General features: G+C 43.7%; 1 protein-coding gene across 1 annotated transcript; it reads right to left on the minus strand.

Annotated features, from left to right (window-relative positions):
- Positions 1–2,231, minus strand: LOC133899986 (mitochondrial import inner membrane translocase subunit TIM8-like). The gene is made up of 2 exons (XM_062341047.1): positions 2,046–2,231; positions 1–365 (listed from the first exon to the last, which is right to left on the minus strand). The coding sequence occupies exons 1-2, from the start codon at positions 2,091–2,093 to the stop codon at positions 174–176; spliced, it is 240 nt and encodes a 79-aa protein (XP_062197031.1). The 5' UTR covers positions 2,094–2,231; the 3' UTR covers positions 1–173.
- Between the last annotated feature and the right edge of the window lie 8,737 nt (positions 2,232–10,968).

A 10,968-nucleotide genomic window follows, 5' to 3' on the forward strand; every position in this document is an offset into this window, starting at 1 on the left:
TTCAAAAAAATCACCTTCAGCCATGGGCATATCTTGCAAAATCTCACTGGCAACAGTATACCAGCAAAAGATAACAAAACTCGTGCTGTAGAAGAAGAAAGGTACACCATTTAGACTGCATCGACTCCAGAGGGAACTACATTTTTAGATGTAGAGAGAGGCCTATGTGGTTTTTATCTACTGCTGCTGGTCAATTTTTGCATGGTCAGCATCTTCAGTTCGGCGAAGCGTTTTGCGCAGTTGGAGAGGCACGAGGCTTCGCTCTTGCTGAAGCTGCTTCCGATGCTCCCAGTGATGCATTTGTCCCAACAAACGTCAGTGAGCTTCGCCACAAGCTCGTTTGTGAGGGCCTTCGTTCTCTCCTCCTGCACAGAAAAATAATGGTGACTGCATCTACATTTCTCTCTGTCGAAGTAACAATAACCAATCACCATGCTAGTTTAGCTCCACAGGTGTTCTGTTTTTCTTCAAAGCGAAACCGAAGGCATGGATATTAATTGTAAATGCTACACGAAAGAAAATGAACCAAAAGATACTGATTAATTCTCCAATATTGAGATAAGGAACTCAGAAAGAAAACAATTCCTTGAGTACACAACAACAGAAAGTAATCAGTTTCTGCCCATTCAATATCAAAAACCATGATAATGGTCCCTGAAGCATCCTAGATGTAATGCAGCCTTACCACCCATCAGTTTTTCCCTAAGGTTGGACTGCATAGCTACAGAAATGCAGACTTTGATGCTGTTTGTAAACTAATAACTTTCTTGCACATGTCACACCAAAGAAAGAACCTTGCAAATTACCACAACACGTTACATTTACCACCTTTTACTATAAAAAGACTGGTCGCATCACATTTAAGAAAATGCAGTGCCATTAAGCAACCTTGTCCCCGTTCTGTAATGAACGGAAGCAACTTCTCTTCACATGCAATGCTGCCATTTTTTTTTCCACGTTGTATTGGATTCAGTAAGTGTAAACATGTTGCGTTTGATGTTATTTGAAGCCAAGCAACTTCTATGTACATGTTTCACCATGAAAAGATATATACATGATTCACAGATCAAATTTATACGCTATTGCCATCACAGATGCTGACTGCAAGTTATTAATCTCGGTGAAATAATGTGCAGTAACATTGGTTAGATCCAAAATAGGCGCGCACATCTGTTAAATTCACAGGAAGTAACAAGCCGGCTCCATTGTATATATCAGACATGCACCTTAGGATTCAAGCGTGTTTAAATTTGAGCGACTAGCTTACAAACTAAACTACTTCCCTGGCACCATGAGGCCAAACTCTATTTACAGGTCCATGAGACCAATTTATTATTTTAAAGGTCCATGAGCTTGATTTTAACTTGTGTTTTGAACAATCATGGTCGTTAAAGGTTACAAGAAACCAGTTAGGAAGTCCCCTTTATTAGGAGATAGAAACATTTTCTTGGAAAAACATCATGAGTCACTAGTGCCATTTAGGCTGCGCAAAAATTCAGGGAGATGGTTCAGTCTAGGGTCAGGGCTATGTACACAAGGAATCGGTCAAAATCCAGTACCAGCAGCTTGGCTGGCAGTTGTACAATGGATCTGAGACCCTTTTAACAACTGAATCAGCTTTGCAACCATCAGAACCCCCGTTATCAAGACCTATACAATGCATTCGTGCACTGAAGTGACAGTGGATATCTCACGAGTGTCATTACCTTCCTGAATGCCCCTAGGGTTTTAGCACCGGTTAGATCTGGTATGTGCGTGAACAGGAACCGAGTGAGCAATACATATGTGAATGTTAGGGATCAGATTAGATTAGTTAGAGATAAGATCAATTCGTTAGTCTTAAATATAAGATTTGTTAGTTTAGATTGTTTAGGCCGGCTAAATGACGGGGTAAGGGAGTCAACGCGAATTCCACGAAGGAACTAATGATTCGCAGGGCACAATAAAAACTAGTACTACATTCAAGGCTAAATCAGTAAGCTTTCCAGCACAGGTGCCGAGGGCATCGATCGAGCGGAGCAATACCGAGCTTTCCGTAAGATTACCTCAATGAGCTTCTGCAGCCGCGGGTTGTTGAGGGCCGAAGCATCCATGGCTCTCGCTTCCTCTCTCAGACTCCGCTCTGCTCTGCTCTGCTCTGAAGATGATTCGGCTGCTTGATGCCCTCGTCTTCGCAGCCTCTCTCTCTTCCTTGCTTGTTCGCAAGAAAGAATCAACGGAGGTGGCTTTCGCTTTCCTCTCAGAAAGGGTAAGGGAGGGAAGGGCCTTTAGATGGGCCTTTAGATGGGCTTCCTGATTGCACTCTTACTTGTAATAAGGGCCCAACATGGCCTGATAATCTGCTTGGGTTGTAATAAACCACTAGAAATAGTATAAAATAGTATTTGTTTTCCTTTCTCTATGGAAAAAGAAAAGAAATCCCATTCCTCTAAAAGGAAAATAAAAAAGGTGACATGTGTTGAGTGCAGGAGCTTCGGGTAATGCAAGCGCGCAAGTGTGGAGGGAGAAGGAGAGAATTTTGTGGGTGCATTCCGGGCCAAATATATATAAAGCATTTTATATACTGTTAGATGTACACACTCACCCTATAATAGATGTGTAAATATATATATATATATAGTATATATATATATATATCAGAAAAATATACTTTATTTATAAAAATATATATTTCAAAAAATAACATATATATATATATATACTTTAATTATAACATGTTTATCACACTTACGCTCACACACACCGCACACACTTGAGTAGCATGCATGCAAAGGCAAGGAAAATTAATTAATCCGATCGATCCTATATTCGGGGGAATCAAATTAAGCAAGCACACACACACATATGGATCCGTGGCCATGCCGCTCGCGTGCAATGATGTCTCAATCTTTTAGCTTGGCTAGTAGCAATCTTTGTCTATACATCGTCGACTATCCATCCACAAACATGATCGTCACTTCCTCCCGATGCGTGCGCGTGCAGTTTTGCAAAAGCAAGGAGGAAATTAAACTGAATGGATGTGATCGTCGACGCAATACGCCGCCGTTGTTTCAGTTTTGGCGGTTGAATTTCCATGTGGATCCAGCAGTGGCGCATCAGCACCTGTCCGGTCGATGCGTGCTGCACGGGGAAATGATCGACAGCCACTACTGCGCATCCATCCACTCATGGTTGATCGATGTTTCTTGCGTTCAGAGCTAAGCAAGGCTATCGCGTCACGCATAACATATATATACATAATGCTCCTATGTATGCAGATATATAATATGTATGCGCAAGAGACAGCAAAACGTCGAATTCAATCAGTGCGAGCGTACTACTTTTCTCTCTCTCCCTCTGTCTCGTCAATATATATATCGATAGAGTGCATGCATGCGTGCTCCTAAATTCATGCCTACACTGATGTGTCGATCCATGCCATCTCTCGATAGGCTGCTGACCTGCTGTGCGAATATGCCTCGCCTGTTACTAGCTAGCTATCGATTCTGTGACTGTGTCGCCCGGAATATGAAGAACGCGTGGCTGTCTTTTCTTGCTAGATCTCTTGTCGTTTCCAAGGCAGATGAGCAAACAGGAAATGTACTGTTGTGCTGACTGCTTGACCGAGCTAGATGACATAACCAGAGCAGCTTCTTCAACAAGACCAATCAATTGATTAATTATCACTTGATTTATCCATTTCTTCTGAATTGGCCCGATTTTTGTGAACAACTTGGATGTTGGAACCCTTCAACTTTGTGGCAGCAGCCCCTTCAGCTTCTGTTTTAGCAAACTAGTAGCTTGCCAGTGTGCTTCAACCGAGATGGGATTTTCTTTTCCCAATGGTACAACAAAAGAGTGTTAAATATATGCTGAAGGGACATTTTAACTCTGCACATTCCTAATTTCTACTAGGAAAACTACTCCTTTTGTTATCCAAATGATCTGATTTTAGAGCCACTGCAATCGACTTTCAAAAGAGGGCCACCAACATACATGAAAGTATTATCATTTTTTGATATAAAAATCATTTTACTAAATTTGTCGTGAGAATACATGTAAACAATTATTTTTTGATAATTCAGCCAAAACAATTATTTTCTGATAAATGTCGTGAATGGTAAACTCAAGTTCTTTCCTTGGTAAACTCAAGTCCCTTATCTAGGAAGGATAGGCTAGAAGGCTTGTCTAAGGTTGTGAAAGTTTGGTACTGCCTCTCCTTCATTTCACCTCATACTCGTTGGGCCTCTCTCCCGTCAGTTGTCTTGATACTCTTTCTCTCACCATCTCTCTTTGGAGGGTGTAGAATGCCTGCAGCAACGTCGTGCTCAACTTAGATAGGTCCAAATTCCCATTGTGAAGTGATTTTTGTTTCTTTTAGCGTTCTAACAGTTTCTCTTTACGGTTTATGTCACGAAGGGATTCTCAAAATCATTCCCTCTAAGACAGGATTCTCTCTCATTTTCCTTCACGATTCTCCTCGAAAGAAAGCTGTTGAAGATGAAAGAAAATAAATGTAATATGAGCGAAAAAGAGAATCTGGAAGGGAACTAAATAAAGGAAACGAAATAAAGTGAATATGACATCTTAGAAAAAAAGGAAGCGTACGTGAACACGTGCCGACTATCCTTTGGGCTGTTGTCCAGGACCTCGACTGCTTGTGCTGTTATTGCTACAAGGTTTAAGGTACACATGCCATCTTGGCACGATTATATCTCCTACGTTTTTTTATCAATAACTGCGTCTCTCGTATAATCTGTACCTTGTTATGTATATAGTTTGTAATGACATTTGTACTTTTTGTTTAAAGTTTACTTCTAAAGCTTAGTATGGATTCTCTTCCCCCGGTGAGTCGGTGATTGTTCGTAACAAATGATCAAACCTTGAAAAGTTTGATTTTTTGATAAATGAAGTTTTATTGACTCTTATTGTTACATCGAGAAGATACAAACACATAATACATTATTTCCAGTTTCTACATTGCTTGAATACACATGGTCTAAAAAAAGAAGAAAAACAACAAACAGAAATAAAGAAGCATAGACGATCCACCTAGTGGGTTATAACGGAGCATCAATCCAAAGTCTAATCTGCCATTCAAACTGGGTAAAAATGTCTGTGAACGCCCGTTCCATAATAGTACATGATGATGTCACTATACATTGATGCTCTTGTCACTGCAAGACAATTCAAGTGAAAGTGCATCTAGGTCTCTATATTGGTTTTGATGATTGACGATAAACAATTAAGGGACTGATATATTCGATGAGTTTTTAATAGGTAAAAGTCTTATTGATGTAAGCGACACGACGTTGACGATCCTCAAAAATTGAAGAAAGAAGACGGTGGACGGTTTTACTCCTTAAAGTACTCTTTTGTTTTTAAAATTGAGTATATGACTATCGTACTATTAAGAGGGGTGCAGCGTTGTAATTTGGTCAGGAGCTTAGTGCTCAAAAGATCTACATTCACTTTAGAGAGAGAGAAATAAAGTTCACAACACAGGCACCAAGCCATAGTTTCTTAGTGAAGTCGGAAGTTCCGATGTTTTCATCGAAAGTTCCGATATCATCGAACAGTCTGAAATTTCAAAACATGGGGTTCTCGGGTTGGAATTCTTTTTAACATCATATGTTCCAATATTTTCATCGAAAGTCTCGATGTAGGCCGGATAGTCTGATTTTCTCAACCATAGGGTTCTCTGTCTCGAATTAAAATTCAATATCGGAAGTTCCAATGGTTGGAACAGATGTTCCGATTTGAGTTAGAGCATCCAGTTTTTGTGAACATGGACCTCTTGATTTCAAATTAATTTTTGGATTGGATGTTCTAATCCATTTACATCAGATATTCTGATGTGTTATTTTTATCAGATTTGGGTTCGATTTTGAAGTTCAAATCTGTTATTTTGAACAAATTGGATGTTTTAGGGATCAAAACTTCCTATGTGGGATGAAAAGATGTCCAACGGCTAATTTTTAAAAGGGTCTATTTATATACCTATTCTTCCTCCCCACTCCTTCACTCTGCCATTTCGAATATGAGCTCTCTTCAAAGCAAAAAAGTAACTCTCCTCTCCCAAGAAAGTATCCCGTCTTTTAAGAGGGGTTTGAAAAGAGAGTTTAGGTCCCGTTTGGTTGCAAGAAACGTTTCAGATTCTCTGGTGATTCTCTAGAATCCTTGCCAAACGCACCAAAACGTGAAACGTTTCACCTTGAATCACCTGAAACGTTTCTCATTTTTAACACTACGAGGAGAATCACCCAAAATGGTGTTTCAGCCGTTTTGAGAATCACTCAGGTCATTTTTCTTCAAGAATCCGAATCCAGAATCCTTGCCAAACGTTTTCAGAAAATTGAGGGTGATTCACTAGAGAAAAGTTTCCAGGGAGAATCTGAAACCGAAACGTTTCTTGGAGAATCTGGAGCCCTGCTAAACGAGCCCTTAAGTGCTAGAAAGAAAATTTTGATCTCTTTAGCACTATGTTTCATCTCCAAGCTTTTGTATTTGCATTCATTTATCTTGGAGTTGAGGGCTCCTAGACAGCAAGGAGTCGCTAACGAGCCACCAACACGTTTGTGATATGTCGTGAGAAAGTTTGTAAATGCTAGATTTCGCCTTCGCATGGGAACAAATACCACAAGAAAATCGAGGAGTGCTTCGTGCAACCTCGGGAGGTAAAAGATTGAAAAAGACCCGACTCAAATATGACTGAGCTCTTCAACGAAGACGTAGTATCCCCTCAAGGATCTGAACTTCGGGAACAACATCGTCTTGTCTCCGTCTTTTGATTATTTCACAAATTTCCTTATTTTATCAGAAGTTCATATATATTGCTTAGTGCTATATTTGATATTGAAGTACCAAAACAAAGAAAATATTACTTCAGCATCATCAATCCTACCCTAAAATGATAATCTTTAGCATTTCAGCTAACTTGTGATGGATATCTTGATCCTAAGTATTTATTTCGAATAAGATTCTACCGGACCCTGTTCAGTCACTGATTTATATAACTATTTACACAGTAATGATTGAAAAGTTTGATAATACTGATGCCAGAACATCAAATTTAAAACACACAGTAGAGGCAATAAGACCGAACCCAACGGGTTCCCATCCCGGGGCTCGTTCCCTTCGCGATGGGAAAACGCCCGAGACGGGAACGCCAGAGCACTCCCAATCGCTTCCCCTCCCGGCGCGGCGTGGGATGGGAAAGGAGAGAGATTCCCTCGGCCGTGGGAACCTCTCTCCGTTCCCTTCGCGTAGACGGAGAGCGGAGAAGTGTCCGGCAGTTGGCGTCGTGCGCTGGTGCGGAAGCCGCGGAGAGCCGGAGCGGAGGCGGCATGAGCAGGGAGGACGGAGGCACAAGGGTCAGAGGAGCGGCGACTGGGGCCAGGGGGGCAGGGCGATCGCGCGGGGACGGACACGTCGACATCGGCGGAGGTGGCCAGGCGGCGCAGCGTCGAATCGACGGCAGGTACGTCCCAGCCGCCATACCCGATCCGTAGATCCGGGGAAGGGTGGGTACATGGATTGGGTTCCGGCGTGTAGTTGAGGTCAGGAGGGTCGTCGGCCCTTGCGGCGTGGGGGACGGAGTAGGGGGGGCAGGCGGCGCTCGCGCTAGAATGAGCCGTCCTCGGACATGGGGGAAGTCCGGACGGGGTGAGCGAGATGCAGTGAATAGGCGGAGGGGTGGGTAGGCGGCGGCGGCGGAGGTCGATTGAGGAGTCCTCGGACATGGGGCAAGTCCGGACGGGGTGGGCGATGGAGGCATCGCAGGGGTCCTGGGTTCTGTGCATCGAACTACGGCGGAGGAGGTGGTGGGAGGGTGGGGTGAACTTGCGTTGCCGTCGGTGAAGGGGAGTCTTCGGGCTCATCGGATTGCCGTGGTGGACTATGTAGATGGACGCGGCAGCTCTGGCGATGCTTGTGTCGTTGATGCAAGACCAAGTGCAGGAAGCGGCCTACGCGTTGAAGAAGGTAGCATCCGACAACATGAGCCCAGAGAGCACACCAGCGGCCGTCGATCTCAACATGGCGCTTCTACAAGTGGATGCAATTGCCGGCGATTTGGGTCAGCTAGTCTTCCAGGTGGAGGATGCGATGCGCCGGTGTTCTCTGTCCGTGTCCACCGAGGAGGAGGACAGGACTACCGATGGGGTCGAAGGAGAGGCATGGGCTTCCTTCAACATCGCCGGTGATGACTCGAACCAAACTGAAGGGAGCTCGGATGACGTGCTGTGCTCCAGTAGTGTAGATTGTGGTTCGGTTGAGTCCGATAGGTCGTGGCAGCTGTAATCTGGGCGCCGGTAAGGATGGAAAGGTGTCATCCTCAATTATGGTCTTGTGCGCAGTGCGTGTGGTGCCCGTAGTTAGTTTGCTAACTCGAAAATGCTTGTTTGTTGTCGCCTTAAGCTCTGTGATGAACTGAACTGCTATCATGTTTGTTGTCCCCAATTATTTTGTATCAGTATGGCACTACTATTTCCTCTGTATGGCAATAAGAATGTTGTCCGCATTTGGTGTCCACAATTTGATTACTTGTACTGGTCCATGGAATGGCCATCACTTGAGTTTCGGTGTACATCCAGAGTACCCAAGTTGCATTAGTCTTTGACTCAAATTTGGGAGGCAATTTTTTGCGGAATACTTAACAACCCAGATTCTGCTATGTCCTAATAAACTGTTGCAAGCAGTGTAGAACTTGGGTCATGTGGTACACACACTGTACACTAGCAAATTTTACTGAACCAGGTGTATGTCATTTGTAATTACAATTTGATTGTTCTGGTAAAGGGTAAATGCATCAAATTTAGTAGAAACTACAATACTTGATAATGTATCTTGTATGGAGGAAAGCACCTTCTGGTGAATCAAGGATTGCTGTGCTATGCATAATGTATACCAATGTTCTGCTTGCTGGAGTGAATTGTCTATTAGCATTGGGACTGTAAGTGTGCAATAGGAGTGATTAGGTAGTCTTGTTTATGAATATGCCATAGGTGGTCCAAAGGTCCTGAGTTGAGTACATTCTGGTGAATCAAAGATTGATGCACTATGCACAATGTTTTCCAATGTTCGGCTTGCTACATTTGGGTGATATGTCTATTAGCCTTTGGACTGTAAGTGTGCAATAGGAGTGATTAGGTAGTCTTGTTTATGAATATGCCATAGGTGGTCCAAAGGCCCTGAGTAGAGTACATTCTGCTGAATCAAAGATTGATGTACTATGCACAATGTTTTGCAATGTTCGGCTTGCTACATTTGGGTGATATGTCTATTAGCCTTTGGACTGTAAGTGTCATCTTTATCACATATTACCTGCTTGTTGCCCTATTACCTGTGATGTTTATCATAAATTTTGAAACTTATCTTAATTGAAGGGGCCGAATGGATCCTTTTTACGAGAGCATCCTGCAGGACGGTTTCGACCGTATGACTTGGGGGGGGGGGTCAAGACATGGGTACCCAGGGTGGGTCAATCGACGGTCCACAAGCAGAGATGTCGCAGTTCTCACAGCCTACTGATCTTGGAGGGCAGTCCGAGTTAGGGCAGTTCAGTCTAGGGAGCGATGACAAGGGTACGAAGAAGGTCACCTCGAGGAAGAAGAAGAAGGTGGACGCGAAAACTGATAGAACCAAATGGACTGACGAGGAAGATGAGTTGTTGGTGTCGGCCTGGCTTAACGTAAGCCAAGATCCGGTTGTGGGCATGGATCAGTCCAGAGAGACCTATTGGGGCCGTATCGCAAAGTATTTCAACACTTACAAGAAGGACACCATGATGCCGAGGACCGACAAAGCGCTCATCAATCATATGAAGCTGATCACGGATGCCGTGACAAAGTTTACGGTGCATTACAGGAAGGTGGAGCAGCTGAACCCGAGTGGCACCAATGAACGTGACAAGGTAACTGTACATTTCGCTGATATTGTCCATGCATGTATAGTCGAACACGACTTATATTTATATGCTTCGCAGATGGCTAGAGCGTGCTCCGCGTATAAAGCAATTGAGGGAAAACCCTTCGCATACACCCACTGTTGGGTGCTGCTGGCCAAGCACCCAAAGTGGCATGCACACGAAGCGGCAAAGGCACAGAAGGTCTTGGAGCTTGCAGAAGCACAGTGCAGCCAAGCTGCAGGCAATGACATCCCAAATGATGCCGCTTCCAACGCGTCGACGGACCTTCCCTGTCCTATTGGCCGTGACCAAGCGAAAGCTTCCCGAGCGCGCAAGTCGCCGTCGCAGTCCTCAATTCCAACCGTGTCTGGAGGAGCATATGAGCGACAATTGCAAGACATCAGTGAAACAAAGAAAGTGATGGTGGAGCTTAAGAAGGAGCAGCTGGAGGTGATGCGTCTCCAAGCGACTGTCCGAATGAATGACCAAGACGAAAGAATTATGAAGGTTGATTTGGACACTGTTTCGGGACCACTGCGGGAGTATTATAGGAAGCGCCAGGAAGACATAATGGCGTGGTGGAAGGTCCTAGAGAACCGAGATTAGGATGGTTGAACTCGTCAAATAGTTGTTAATCGGACTGTAATATTGATGGACATGTGTGTGTCCTGGTACTATGCAACTTTGGAATTATGAACTTTGCTTTGTAATATTTGTCACATTGAAGTACTGTCATTGAGGACTGCAATAGTGGTTCATGTATTGATTCATAGTAGTAGCATTACAAACCAAAGTACATGCCAAAGCCGACTCAACTGGAAACATCACACAAAAGTACATGCGAAACGGTGACCCTATTGGGAACTTAAAACCAAACTTCATGCTTCAAACTAGCTTATGGAATACATACTTTCTGAATTCTACTGTGCTCCATGCATACTCCAAAGGTGCTCTACAAGGTCCGCCCGCAATTGGCGGTGCACTGCACGGTTGCGGATAGCTTGAGTTGTTTCGACATAATGCAGGACACCTTCGTCACCACTTCGATGGACTTGAGTTGGTTCCCCCATGAAGTCGAACAC

The sequence above is a fragment of the Phragmites australis genome, chromosome 19 (assembly GCF_958298935.1).
Source record: "Phragmites australis chromosome 19, lpPhrAust1.1, whole genome shotgun sequence".
Taxonomy (NCBI): Eukaryota; Viridiplantae; Streptophyta; class Magnoliopsida; order Poales; family Poaceae; genus Phragmites; species Phragmites australis.